This window comes from Syngnathoides biaculeatus, chromosome 2 (genome assembly GCF_019802595.1).
Source record: "Syngnathoides biaculeatus isolate LvHL_M chromosome 2, ASM1980259v1, whole genome shotgun sequence".
NCBI classification, from domain to species: Eukaryota; Metazoa; Chordata; class Actinopteri; order Syngnathiformes; family Syngnathidae; genus Syngnathoides; species Syngnathoides biaculeatus.
Window position 1 is genome coordinate 14,665,156 of NC_084641.1, and position 15,065 is coordinate 14,680,220.

Below are 15,065 nucleotides of genomic sequence, written 5' to 3' on the forward strand. Positions count from 1 at the left end.
TAGTCACACTTCTTGGGGCCATTTTCCTAAAAGGCATATAATTTCTTTCACAATGTCGCCAAAAGCCACCCACGCATAAACATCACTTACCTAGGTCACCAAAATTGCTTAACCGTCTCATGAGGGGGATTTTTCTTTCAATCGTTACACAAGGACCATTGGTAACCTTGCCACTGAGCTGTCACACAGCATATAAGTTTCTACAATTAATTTTCATTAGTGGCAGACTGTCTGCAACTGCTGAACATGTCCTGAATCGCAGGTGAATTCTGTCACAGATGTAGCAGGGACTCAGATTTTCCAGGTATGAAGCAAAATCCTGCTGGTCGGCGCCAAGATGTACAGGGTATATTTTCTTTTACAATAACGCTTAACTATATTTAGGATTTTAGAAGTACCTTTAGCAACAAAATGTATTGTGGAGTGTCTTTTTTGCCAAAATACCCGCAGAGACAATAAATTGAAGGTATACAGGGGATCTTTGGTTTACAAGAATCTGATGTCAAGATCTTACAGTGGCAATTTAACCCACATTTGTATGTCAGAATTCACCAACACACACTAATGCAGTAGTTAAATAAAAATGATGCATGGACCTGACCATAAATATGAAACAATCCAATGAAAAACAGTTTGTACAATACTAATTGAGCATCCGATGAGGTACATTCTTATGTGAACGAGTTTATTACAGCAGTGATTCCCAACCAGTGTGCCTTGCAGGAGCACTTTCTGATGTGAACGAATCGGGCATCAGCAAAGGGTGGCGTTCTGTGGGGGACGGCACTCGGCACTGGGACAGGCTCGAGCACCCCAGGGTGCCGACGACGAGCAGGGTTGAGAATGGACGGATGTTCTTCTCAGCTGTACTAGTGCTATACAGTATAGTAAAAGGCAGATCAAATACTCCTCCAGTAGATGGCAGAAGGTGTAATGTATCATTCATCCATTTTCCAAGCCGCTTATCCTCACAAAGGGCGCGGGAGCGATAGAGCCCTTCCCAAATAACTACCGGTTGCGTCGGTTGCCATTTATACAACAGACGAATAGCTTTGTGTTCAACTAAACATGCCCGATTTCACACTAAGTAAGTAGATTTTTAAACTGAGATGACCACATCGTTATATTAACATACAGTATACACGAGAGTACTCAATAAAGTTAAGAAAAAAATGCATTACATGCCATCAGTGGATATTTGTATGAAAAACACTCTACTTCTTTTCCTTTTGGCTTGTCCCGTTAGGTGTCGTCACAGTGTGTCATCTAAGATGAACGCATATTTGTTTGGCACAGTTTTACGCCAGATGCCCTTCCTGACCCAACCCCTCTGGATCTAGCCAGGGAGAGAAGCTTACAGCATCTTGTATTCCCAGGAGGTCTCCCATCCAAGTAATAACCAAGGTCAAACCCACTTAGCTTCCGAGATCTGACGAGATTGCGCGTTCTCAGGGTAGCATGGCCGTAAGATTTGTATAAAAAACACGAGTGGATATAAAAAAAAAAAGTGGAAAACTGTAGGGTACCGTAAGTGCAGCTCTAAATGAGTGCCTTGTGTGATGACGTATTCCTGCGCCATTTAGTAACATCAATTATGTTGTATGTAAAGCTTAATGTTTCGACAAAAGGACGTGAACTGCTAAACTATCGTGTAATGATGTCGCAACACTAACTCAAATCACGAGAGAACAATGGCCACAACAACAGTAACAGTCCTATTTGTAGCAATATCTGCAACTCTTTACATTTTTTAATGATCACTTCCACAACATTCCTAGCCAATTTTAGAACAGTGGTTTACTCATATGGCCCCTGGGGACTAACAGGTGGCCGCGGGCACTATGTTGGTGACCCCTGTAAAAGGGATGCTTTTTGGTTTGAAGTTTTTCCTTTAAAGAGCGAACTCGTCCCCTTTAAGAGGACGCTGGGTGGAGTTTTGAGCTCCCTGACGCCTTTATAAAAGGCTTTACTGACGTCACCGAGCCACAATGAGCTCACTTCATACTGTTAGTGACGCGTCGTCATGCAAAAGGTTCGCCGCTCTCCGTATGAGCGAAAGATGGGCACACAGTCGGTGAGTAAGAACCAACCTTTCCGACCTAAATTAAGCAGTTCGGACGCGTTTTACTGTTAAATCGACCGCGGAACAATCGCCATTCCAGTTTGAAGACTGGGGCCGAGATGTTCTCCAATCAATCATTAGTTAAATTCCTCACGTGAATTTACGGCGACGAAATGAATGAGCCACCAGTAACTCAAAAGTGTTTTCTGTCCACGTCGTGGGAATTAACTGCGTGGGTTTCATTAGCGTGGGAATGTCTGCTTCATCGGAGTGAGTGCGCTGCACAACCGCCCGTTGTCCGCTGTGCTCGCGAGCAACTGCTGGTCTTTGGCGACGAGCCGATAGGGGGCGCTGTTGTTTACAAAACAAACGGTTACGACGCTGATTACGAACGGCGTAGTGCAGCTACTAGACTTACTTACTCAGTACTTGTAGTTACATTAAAGTTTTTTTTCAGTACAATAAAAGTTTGTTTTCAGTACAATATGAAGTGTACTCAAGTACTGGTCCAAGGGTTTAAAAAAAAAAGTTATATACAGTATGTGTATGTATTTTGTAAACTGGCACAATAGAAAAAGAACAACCTTCCAATACAAAATAGCGTTCCACTTTTATCAACTCACGTTGTAAAGATGAAAAAGATGAAAATATGAGCGTTCATCTGAGATGTCACGCTGTGGCAACCCCTGACATCACAAGCCGAAAGACACTTACTCTAGACACAATACATTAGGTATGAATCATTCTCATACAGTAGCTGACCTCAAGCAACTCTCTAAAATAAAACCATGGCTATGGAATATCTCGCTTCTCTTAAACGTGTCGCATGATTGCTTCGTATACCTCCATGTTGTTACTATGACTTTTTCCTCACTATTTATAAGACTCTGTGATGCACAACATAATCAGCCTATTTTGACAAACTAAGGACTAGAAAGTACAGGTACAGCGGAACCTCGGACTTCAAACATAAATCGTTCTTCTGTTCAGTGTTCAATGTGTTTAATCTCCGAAATACTTTTTTTCTCCAAAAAGAAAGAACGTAAATGAGTTTAATCCGTTCCCAACCTCCAAATTGTAAATTCCTCTTCCTGTTCGGACCCTGAGAATTGGGTCGAAAGCCGAGCCATTTTTTTTTTTTTTTTATACGCAAATTTAGGTCTAACAGCGATTTGTACAACCGCTGAGACATTTGAACTCAGAGCTTCCACTCTAAATTGTTTTGAAATATAGAGAGTACAGGTAAAAAGCCATCAGAAATGTACATAGCTAGTAAAGTGAAGAAACAAAGTATTTGGACATTGTTACATCAAAGGATTAGTACTTAGCATTGAGAATACATGGTCACGTGGCATAGGAAGGAAAGCTCAGTTTGTTGGGGTCACATTTTTTCCTTAGATTGTTTTTTTTTATGGCCAAAAATTTTTATCCCACACACACAAAATACTGTACTTACGTTTGGAGATTACCAACCACATCTAGTTACGCAAATTGCCCAACACTGTGAGAGTATGGCAAAAAAATCAAAAAAGCCGCACTCATATATTGTTGTACTTGTTTTTTTTTCCCCGCATCCTTATATTTATGGTTGAGAAGTGTTTATGACTGTCATATGTAAACCAGTTTAACGTTTTGTGACTAAATGTTAATTGGGCAGCAAGGAAAAACAGAAGTAATCCTGCCGTTTGGCATTGCATCATTGGTCATGATTACATAGCCTCACCCTTTTTATGTTTGTTCATCACGAGCACCCGGGGGCGCCGTGAGGGATTTGGGGCCCTGCAGGGCCCTCACTTTGGGTTCCACCACTTCATTGGGACTAATTGACCCCTCCGTGGATATTGCGCAATCTGCGTCACTGACCAATCAGAGGCCAGAGATCAGCATAAACCACGCCCCTTTTTGCTCCCGCCATTTTCTCTGACAACATTCAATGGTCCAGTATAGGTTTTGTTAGCGTTTTGTCGCATATTTGGGTTCTTTAACAATAGATATGGTTAAGAAGTGTAGTCACGGACTTTGTAATAGTGACGACGGGTATCCTGAAAGGCTAGTTGGTGGAGTTCGATTCGTACCCTTTCCAAAACCGAAGACCCAGTACGAAAAATGCCTTCGATGGATCAAACTTTGTGGAAGACTGCATCATCAACTAAATCCATCTTATATCAACCGGAACAGATATGTTTGCACGAAGGTATGCCTTATATTTGATTTTCAATACATGTCTCGTATAAATGAATTCGAAGTTCTTCGCTAGCATAACATTGCTACGTGTGAACGATTGACACACTTATTCTTTGTTGAGAGATATTTAGTGATGATCCGACTGCACAAACGGGTCGCTTTCTTGCCGGCTTGCGGCTGAAGCTTAACTAGACTGTGTTTGCACAAAGATATGCCCTATATTTGATTTTCAATACACGTCTCGTATAAATGAATGAGACGTTCTTTGCTAGCATAACATTGCTACGTGTGAACGATTGACACACTTATTCTTTGTTGAGCGATATTTAGCGATGATCGGACTGCACAAACGTGTCGCTTTCTTGCCGGCTCGCGGCCGAAGCTTAACCAGACTGTGTTTGCACGAAGATATTTGATTTTTAATACACGTCTCGTATAAATGAATGAGACGTTCTTCGCTAGCATAACATTGCTACGTGTGAATGATTGAATGAAATCAGAAGCATGGCGTCTGTCTCAGTTAAGAATGTATTGTATTGTATTTGCCATTTTTATGAATTGTTTGTCTTACGTCAGCGCACATGGCATGACGTCACTTCAGGAGGCGTGGTTAAGTGTCCTGTACGGAGGGGTCAATTGAAAACATTCCTGTCAGAATTGAATGGGCATCACTTTTTTTCTCCTCATGGCCCTCCTGGAAACAGCAGTAAAGTTCCCAGGTCGATTTGACCCGAGCATCTTTAATTATCCAAAGGTCTTTGAAAACAACCCCCCCATCCCCCAAAATGTTCCTGTTTGATCTCATGAGTAACTGACCATTCCCCATAACAGTTAGCAATAATTTATTTTTAAGAAAAAGATACAAATATGTGAAGAAAGGCCTTTATATTTTATGTCAATTGTACTTCGCAGACCAAGTACTCTACTATTAGGGGTTCACCGATAAGATGTTTTTCAGACTAAGTACAAGTACTAGCACTTAAATTTGAGTATTCAGCGATACCACCTATCTTGATAATGACCATTAAGTCACGCTATTGTGACAAGTTTTATTTTAATCAAGTATTGTTCTAAACCACCAGACACAAAGGTCATGAACACGGCATACGTTCCATTCAAATACAACCCTTTTTAGAGTAATAACATGTTATTACTGACATTTAAACATCCAAGTACCTTTTTTTTTCCCCTTTTTTTCTTTTTTTGTTTTGTTTTAGCACCCACACGTTTCACTTAAATTCAGCCTGTAATACAACAGTATTTCGGTAATGGTCTATCTCGGTCTGAAAACTGGAGACACTATATAAAATTAGTAGAATATTGTAGATGAAAGCCCAAGTGTTGTCAACCCGTGTTTACCTTCAAGTATTTCTACATGGCTACTACTCGCCTGGGAGTGCATTTTACGTTCGCTGTCTTCCTTGTAAAGTAGTATCAGTATCTTAGTATCAAATATTAAATTTTTTTTTTAAGTAGACACACGGTATCGGCACCAATACAGACACTGTCTGTTTGTGTGGTTTCCATATTTGCTCATATTGACCCGTCACATACTGTTACAAGGGTTACCGGTATTTGAGGATTTTAAAGATATTACTGCAGACGGCAAACTAGTTGTTGGCTCACACAAAGGTTTCTTTCAGTGTGAAGTTTGCATTTCCGCCCTGTGTGCGTGCGGGTTCTTTCTGGGTAAATCGGCTTTCTTCCTTGCAGCGTTAATTTATTCAACTCCACAGGGTACAACGTGCTTATTAGAAAGAAGGCAGCTAGCTAATTGAGGAGGACTCCCCCCCCCCCCCATCCTATCCGTTGACTTGCTGCACAACTGTAAGACCACGCTGATGTATGTTTAGGTTCTTTTTTTCTTTTTTCAATTTGTAATCAACCTATGTGCAGTACATTTAAGTGAACCTTAAGTAGTTTTATTTTTTAATTTCGAACACTAAAAGGGGCTCTTCCATCAGGTTAGGAATCCCCTCAGGTTTGTCCTCCTGTTCATAGCTGAGGTCTGTCCACTTGTCTCCATGGCGTTATCTTCTGTCCTCACCTCATGCGAGAGCACACTTGCGTTCTCAGGCCTGCTTCGCTGCACTCCAAAGTGCCACAAAGGCCCATTTATAGCCGAGAGTGGGTTCATTCATGCACACTGAGCCAACTGGAGATACAATTCCTCCATCGCCGAGGCTCACTGGGCGGATTTGACGTCACAGATATTTCTTGGTGCTTTTTTCAAGGATGAATTAAATCCAAAATAGATGCATGGGACCCTGTTTTTTTTTTTTTTTTTTTTTTTTTTTTGGGGCGGAGGGGGAAATCACAATAAAATCACAACAGTTTTGCCCCAAAAGCAGCAAATGTGAAAACCAGTCATTCAGTGCATTATTTGAAGGAGAAAATAACTTAAGTGTATTACAACCAGTAATTGAGTAATTTATATAACACCTCTTGGGGAAAAAAATAAAATACAATCAAATTTATCGATTTTCTTTTTTTAGTGTTTCTACCAATTATTCATCGATTTAATCAAGTTCAAATAATTTTTTTCCCATAAAAGATATTTTATGTAAACAATTTATTCATTACTTAGTTAATTGTTGCAGCCTTACAATTAAAGTTTTACATGTTACTATTATGTGTATATTATTGAATCAATCACAAAAGACAGTTGTTGGACACCATTCACTGTTGATCAATTATCGGGGTGACCAAAGGGAAAAAAAAGATCAAAACAGTTGAAAAATCATCTTTGGGAACATCAGATGGGACACTTTCTAATGACGTATAAATTTTAAGAATGCAATGAAAAAAAAAAAACAACAACAAACAAAAACACAGCTTTCAGGGTTGGCAGATATTAATGTTAATCTTTTCCTTGGCATATGGGGCAGATATGAATGAGCCCTAATACCAAACATCAAGCAGCCGTGATGTCAGAGCAATTACACTGACTTATATTGTTGCTTCTGCTATCTATCTAAAATGTAGTCATTGTGTAGTTGCTGGTGAATAATGTGTTGTACATTATATTTAGTTTGCCATTTGGCCCATATAAGACAGTAAGCGTACTGCGATTTCAACAATTGTACTAGACCGGTCAGAAAAAGGGTCTTGGGACTGTACGAAAATGCCTAATAGGGGGTTCGGATGTAGCATGTCAGTGTTTCAGTCTATCATTGTGCATCACAGGAATGCTACACAATCAGCCAGTGTTGTGAGGGCGGATACAGCACGCTCTCACGGCCACGCAGAGGAAGGAGGGCGGCGAGCGGTGCCGCCTGTCCTCCTACATCTGACCCGGAGCTTGTGCAATTGTCCGCAGGAAGATTGTATTCATCTGACACGCAGCACAAGTTATTTGTTTATGTTGTGACTATTTCAAATGACTTTCACTGCGGCACATGCTCTGACGTGAAAGATTATTGATGTGCCTCTGAATCCATCCATTTTCATTGAATTGGTCTGAAACTTATTCACTTACTCCAAACAGTATGTACTGTATTTCTTTTGTTCAGCAATCCGCCGCTGGGCCGCTTTCTTCTGTAGAATGGGACTCCATGAGGGGTCGCACATTCCTAATACAAACTGCAAAAATTCACATATAATGTCACGTATTTTTCTTTGTGTTGCCCCCGCATCAGAAATGCTCCCCTGTTGCAGCAGCGTACACATACTACACACACCGCAGAATGCCAAGCACTGTATCGGTTGACGTGAGCAAAATATCGTGACACGAAATGGTATTATTAAGTCATCTTACCTAACCCATTCATGGGCAGGGTGGCAATTTTATGCCTTATTGAGATAAAAGTCTCCTAACAGGCCACAATCAAGGAAATACTTTTCGTTTATGGTTAAGTTATATGATAACTTTACTCATTCATAATCTCGTCCCAAAAATGGGACACTGCCCGCGAGAGGGTACTTGGATTTTCTTAGTAGATTGTCCCAAAAATAGGACCTTGCTCATTTAAGGATATATTTTTTTTCCAAGGGAAAAAATGGAGGATATAATGCGTGAAAATCATGATGTCCCAAAAATGGGACGTTGCCCACGAATGGGTTAAAATACATTTTGACATTTTTGTCTGGTTTACTATGAGATTTCCCCCCCATATTAAATATGTACCTTGGCTCAACCGGGGTCAGGACACACTAACGCACAATCGCACGAGTTTGTTTGAGTCCCTCCCTTAACACAGGAGCCAATCCATGATGTTTAAAAAAGGGTTAGAAAATAAACCTTTTAAAATCAAATATATGATTCATTGTGGTGCGAAGCCTAAACAAATAATGAGTTAAAGTACTTTTGCCATTTTTCCACTTTCAAATGACAAATGTGACACTGTCTCAACATCTTAACTGGAAGCTTTGTCAATCATTATACCCTAAAGTTTTACACAAGTATCAACCTTTTGTTTCCATGGACAAACTGGTTCTTAGTTGGTTACTTTTTAGTTGACATATTTTGTTTGGTTTAAAAAAAAAAAAAAAAAAAACGTAAATACACTGGCAATTATTTGAGGAACTGAGCAGAACTAACTTAGACAAGTAAAGTAATTAAAATTGAAAAGCAGTTTAATCTGCACTTGGACAATGACTGTTTGTGTGTTTCCTGTTTCTATTCGTGCAGCTCATGTTGCGATGAAGCCATAATGGGTTAAACTGAGAGCCCTGAATATTTATTTTTGAAGAGAGCAACTACCTTGTGGACACCACAACATGAGCGACAATAACTACTGGGGACAGCACGACTTCAGCAGGTACTTTGGAAATGCACGGCAAAAAAGTCGATTGAAAACCACAGAGCACACACAGTACATCACGGGCTGGGGGCACATTTCCTCATCCTTGCTTTGGTACATGGAATGACTCAGTTGGCACAGGTTACCGGCACAAATGATTGACATGCATGACTCGGTACGACTTCTCAACCTACGCTTGTTTTGCAGACTGTGCTGTGGGCTGCCGAGTGGCCAAGTGGAACATAACCTGACCGAGCTGCGACCGCTGCAGCAATTGGACAAAGAATGCCACTGTAAGTTTTCTGCCCATCATTCTCATGTTCTACCTACAGTATACTAGTAGTTTCAATGAATACCTCCTTGTTTAAAACACAATTATTTGCTAATACCAAGGCTGGTTTGGAGGAACATTGACTATTTCACCAACTGCTGCTTAAGTTCTCCGCTACCATGGAGCATTTGTATCTTGCATGTTTGCTCTGAATTGAAAGCAGAAAAAATAACAGCCACACAAGGGCTCATATCTCAAACCGCGTAATCTGTCAATCGTATGTCAAGTTATTAGTGTGTTATTGGTCACGTCAGTTTACTTATTCTTTACGCTAAAGTTAAATCTTTCATGATTTTTGTTGTTTCTACAACTTCATTCAGAAAAAAATATATATATTTACATAATAAGACAGATTATCTGTTTATGTGTTTCACTCATCTTTTTAAATTACTTTTACACATGGAATGGAGTGTGTGAAAATTTTCTTTTGTTACATGTTCCTTGAAACACTTGCTTTTTTTAGGAATTAAAGTGTTTATACAAAAAAAAAAAAAAAGTGATGGTTGATTGTTGAATATGAGTTAGAAAAATACCTGGTAGTTATAGTTGATCAAGTACCGTAATTTCCGGCCTATAAGACGCAACTTTTTTCACACGCTTTCAACCCTGCGCTTTATGCGGTGATGCGGCTAATTTGTGCATTTTTTCTAACGGCCGCAAGGGTACACTCACGGAAAAGAGTGAGACCTTGTGGAATATATGTGCCGAGAAAGTGACTTTTACTGGTCCGTATCTGTTAGCGCTGCGCTAGCGTGTTACTGCCGTAACTTAGTGATTTTTACCGGTATGTTTTTTTTTTTTTTTTTTTTTTTTTTTTTTTTTTTAACCGGCCCTGTTAGCGCAGCACTAGCGTTAAACTCTCTGTACCGTCTTTCTTTGTAAATATCTCGTGTTTCAATGTGGGCACTTGCGGCTTTTACACAGCTGCGGCGTATGTATGTACATAATGGTATTTCCTTTACAAATGTACTGGGTGAGGTTTATAATCAGGTGCGCTTTGTTGACTGGGAATTACGGCGTTGATTTATATTTTTTTTCTTCAAAAGATTACACAAGTCTAAGAACATACCAGTATGAGATGGAATAATTGTCTTATTGTATATGATTAATTGAAATGATGACTTTTTTCTTCCTGATGTGGGAGCTCATTCTTCATAGGGAGACTTGCTATTAGTTGTACATACGCAGGATGATTGGGAATCAATGCTCATGCAGTTGTTCAACAGGCTTGAGGAGTGGGGGGGGGCAGTTCTGTCAGCCCCCACCCATCCCATCTTCCTGCCAGGTCACCAGCTGCTCGTGCAGTCTCAGACACGTCAACTGTTTCCACAGGGAAAGTTATGGGAAGCTCCGTTAAGATAGTGGCCATCCTCTGCGTTAATCAGGCTGTTGTGGCTGATGTTTGACGACAAAGGTGACAGGTTCAGCGGTTGTTTTTGACGCATTTGCGCTCCCTTTCCTGTTTGGGCCTCCTCATCATGCACTCCCACTGTATGTTTTGCTGCTTCCTGGCCAATCACTGCGCTCAACTGAGGCATTGCATGTTCTTTTTTATGTTTCTTGGTCTGAGAGTCACTTCCTCCCGAGAAGGAAACTGTGATAGGAAGACCTTGTACAGATAGGGCTGTAATTATTTGGACAATAACGCCGTTTTAATCGTCTTGCCCCTATACAGAACTGTGATGGATGTGTAATGAAACGAGTTGTGTTCTGGCCTAGTGAATATTATTGCCATTTTTAAAAATTAAATCCTGATCAAAACTGTATGGAATGTCAATTGAGAGATGGAGACTGCTGGGCTCAGTTCTGCATTTTTGGCCATTTTTGACATTTGCACACAAAAAACTTTTATCCCCTTATGTGGGGGGAAAAAAATCTTTTCCCCCATAATTTAATGAATTCATTTAACTGTAAACTCTGATAAAATGTATACAGTATGATAAAGTAACAAAATGAAAATAAAAATAAACTTGGCCCATATTCTGACATGATTTGGGGGGAAAAAATCTGTTTTATACTCCAATTTTTTTAATTAAAAAAAAAATAATCTTATTTCTTTGTAATCTTACTACCACGGTGCTAAGATTTCATTTTAGCTGTGAAGTCTCTTAAATCATATTTTGTATAACGCAAGGAAAATACAACGTAGTGTTGTTTTTGTGTACAGGCTTTCAGATGAAGGATCTCATGGGATGCCATCGTCGTGTGAGCGTATGAGTCTGAGCTGTGGCCGGAAGCTTGTGTGTGCTCATGGTGTTCGTATTTTTCTCTTCTTACTGCATTTAAAACAGCAAGTAGTCGAAGCGCACGCACCAGAAGGAACTGTGCAAAAAGCCCACATGAGTGTTTTGGCCCTCTTCTCAAATTCTTGTTTGAAAGGTTTCCCCACTTAATCTTTAAGATAATGAAATAAATTAAATATCAGACAAAGAAAATACCCAGGTAAATGTAAAATACAGTTTTTAAATGATTTGAATAACTGGTTGGAACGTCAGCAGCCAGTACAGAAATCAAACATTTCTGATCACTGGCGACAAATCTTTTATATCTCTCTGGAGATCATTTGGCCCACTTTTTCTTTTCCTAGTGGAATAGTTTTAATTGTAACAATGAAAGATTTTCTAGCACAGATGGCAGTTTTTAGGTCATGCCACAGCGTTTCAATATGATTCACGTCCAGACTTTGACTAGGTGATTCTAAAAGGATCGTTTTGTTCATTTCTAAACCGTTGTGTATTTGGATCCTTGTCCTGCTGTGGAACCCAAGTCCACTTCAACTTGAGGCCACAAACTGATTCCTGAACATTTTTCTTCAGGATTTTCTAGTAAAAAGCAGAATTTATGGTTCCATCAATCACAGCAAGTCGTCCAAGTCTTGAAGAAGAAAAGCATTCCCAGACCATCACAATACAACCATTTTTTTTCCCCTGAAATCCTGTTCCATTTGCGCTTTTGAGATACAGCGGCAAAAAAAATTTAACTTCCATCTCTTTAGTCTCCCAAAAGTTTTAGATATTAGCTGAAATATGAGCATTTATGTTGCAGTGCAGTGTTTCTTGCCTTGCAACACTGCAATGGATGCTATTTTTGCCCAGTCTCTTTATTGTTGAGTCAGGATCTTTAACAAAGGCAAAAGAGGCCTGCTGTTGTCCTGAGTTCTTTTTTGATCTCCTGGATGAGTCATCTCTGTGCTTTTGGGGAGGTTCGGCACTGTTTTGCGTTTTCTGTATTTGAGGATAATGGCTCTCACTGTGGTTCACTGGAATCCTAAAGGTTTAGAAATAACTTTGTAACCCTTTTTCAGACCGATAGATGTCATTTACTTTATTTTCACATCTGTTCTTTAATTTTTTTTGGGTCAGGGCATTTGTTGCATATTTTGAGATTTTGTGTGAGTTCATTTTCATATACGTTTATACGAGTTTTATATCGTTCTATTTAGAGTTCATGATTGAACAGGTCTGGAGGTAATCAGAGTTGTGAAAATTGGGTAATTACTTTTTCATATGGCTCCTATTCATGAATAAATAAAATCACCGTTTAAATTAATTTCATGTTTAATTGCTTTATCTTTGTCTATATTTGTGTTTAAATATTAAATTGGGGAAACTGCAAAAATCATTTTTTTTAAGGGCACCAATACTTTTTCACTCCACTGTTTACTCTTAAATAAAAAAAAAAAAAAAAAAAAATCAATAAAAATCTACTGAAGGAACACAACTGTAGTTTTCTTGGTCTGTGGCCACCATACCCGAAGTGGTTGGTGTCACTCATTTCTATCATACAAGATGCATTTCCATTTGTATTTAATGTTTTAACTTTTTATTTTTTTCAGCTAACCTCTTCCTTCCAAAATCTCCATGCTACTCTGAGTCCTCCTGCCTGCCATTGGACAAGACTCTTCGATCTCATGAAGGAGACCAGGTGGTGCCTTATTGTTCTTCCCACAGATGGACAGTGTTTTGGGGTCCGCAGAAGGAAGCCAAACCTTTGCCGCCATTACCCGACCCCGAGGAGCTCATGACGGACGATGCAGCGGATAATGAAGTAGAGTTCTTCACCAGCGAGCGACAGCCTCTCTTGCCCAAAAGCTGCCCTAAGATGGTGTGCGGTAACAGAGGTCAAGTAAATCCCACCTATCAGGGGGGGCCGTCACAGTCCTTGGCATTTTCCTGGCCCAGCAGAGGGGATGACCTCCGAGCTAATGACTGTCTTCCTGTTCATCTGACAGAGAACCATCAGGATACGTCGTGTAATAAACATCCAGACTATAAACTCAACTGGTTCTCCTCTACCATCCCCTCAGAGAAACCCCAAATTCCTCCTCGTATCCCGATCCCACCGAAACCCCCCCTCAAGACTGCGGGCGGTGAGGAGAAGCCGCCCAAAATCCCTCCAAGAGTTCCTCTAGTACCCCCCTGTCCGCCTCGTTCACCGAGCCCTAAAAGCCTCCCGATTTACATCAATGGCGTGATGCCGGCCACTCAGAGTTTTGCTGCTAACCCGCAATATGTGAGCAAGTCACTTCTGAGCGAGAGGGCGCCCCCCGCAGTTCAGTTCTCTCCCTGCATCGTTCCTATTTTAAAGGACGGCAGACAGGCCAGCGCCACGCACTACATCCTCCTTCCCCCGCGCCAAAAGACATCCACGGAAAGACGAGGGCGACTCTTGAGTGAACCTGCCAGGACAGGACATGAATGGCAAAACCGTTAAAACAAACGACAGTGGGCTTGATTTACTTCATGTTAGTGTGTGCAAAACTTGGGTAACTTGGTGCGGAAGCTCATCTACTAAACTGATGCCTCCAGGATTCCATCTGGCAAATGGGTAAAATGGTAGTGAAATTTGGGTAGGAATGCAAAAAACGCTGAGTATATGCAAATGAATTAATTTAACAATGTGATGCATCAAATGTGAGAAATGCAGTGGCTGATTTTGCATCGTTAAATACCACGTCTGAAAGGCAGTTACAAACTGGCACCCCAATCTATAACGGCGACTACGGTTTTGTAGTGAGGCAGCGTAAGCAAAATGAGCGACGATTGGAGGACAGATCTTTTCATTCCAAGTAAACATTTTTGAATGATGTTAGAAACAAAAATGACCAAAAGTCTATTCAGTCATGTACTACTTTTCTATCAGACAGGGCTTAGGCCTTACTAACTGAATCTCATCGCTTCAACACAATTCCTTGGCATCAAATGTCACAAGATGGAGGCAAAACATCCCTTACATTAACAAACTTTATTTTCTCAAATTATTACATAATTTGAAATCAGGAATACAGTAGTTCACATTTTTCAAAATGATTTGGAAAAGCACACTGCAAGATATTTCCTCAAAAAAAAAAAAAATGGCTGGCTGCTGATGAGATCAATTCACATGCTTTATTTTTCAATAGTTGATGTATTTTTTAAGAATATTTGTTAACACGGCACTGTGAGTTGTTTAACATTTTGCCCGTGTCTATTACCACAGTATTTTCTCCAGGTCAACCTGGAAATCCTCTTAACATTCCAGTATTCTCTTGAGTTGTCGGATTTAGTTGCCATGTGGTTCCCGACGCACTTCCTTCGGGGACAATATTTTATTCTGGTAGTCTAATATTCCAATGACAAAACATGCTGCAAACCAAGCACAGAAAATACGAAAATATAAAAACAGTTGTGAGCAAATAATTATTGTATCAACAAGCTGGGCTTGTGTCAGGCTCATCATTCCATTTTATTTCTTTTAAGAAGCTGCT

General features: G+C 40.1%; 1 protein-coding gene across 1 annotated transcript; it reads left to right on the plus strand.

The window, feature by feature from the left end:
* Positions 1-1,934: 1,934 nt before the first annotated feature.
* LOC133508951 (ERBB receptor feedback inhibitor 1) lies at positions 1,935-14,032 on the plus strand. The gene is made up of 4 exons (XM_061835541.1): positions 1,935-2,074; positions 8,877-9,006; positions 9,196-9,281; positions 13,155-14,032. Exons 2-4 carry the CDS (start codon positions 8,966-8,968, stop codon positions 14,030-14,032), a joined length of 1,005 nt encoding a protein of 334 aa, XP_061691525.1. The 5' UTR covers positions 1,935-2,074; positions 8,877-8,965.
* Positions 14,033-15,065: the final 1,033 nt, after the last annotated feature.

What these genes read in the sequence shown, in the direction of transcription:
- LOC133508951 (XM_061835541.1), top strand. Translation starts at nt 8,966, where the DNA reads ATGAGCGACAATAACTACTGGGGACAGCACGACTTCAGCAG. An exon ending in GGACAGCACGACTTCAGCAG is followed by an intron (nt 9,007 to 9,195) that starts GTACTTTGGAAA and finishes CTTGTTTTGCAG; the next exon opens with ACTGTGCTGTGGGCTGCCGA. An exon ending in ATTGGACAAAGAATGCCACT is followed by an intron (nt 9,282 to 13,154) that starts GTAAGTTTTCTG and finishes TATTTTTTTCAG; the next exon opens with CTAACCTCTTCCTTCCAAAA.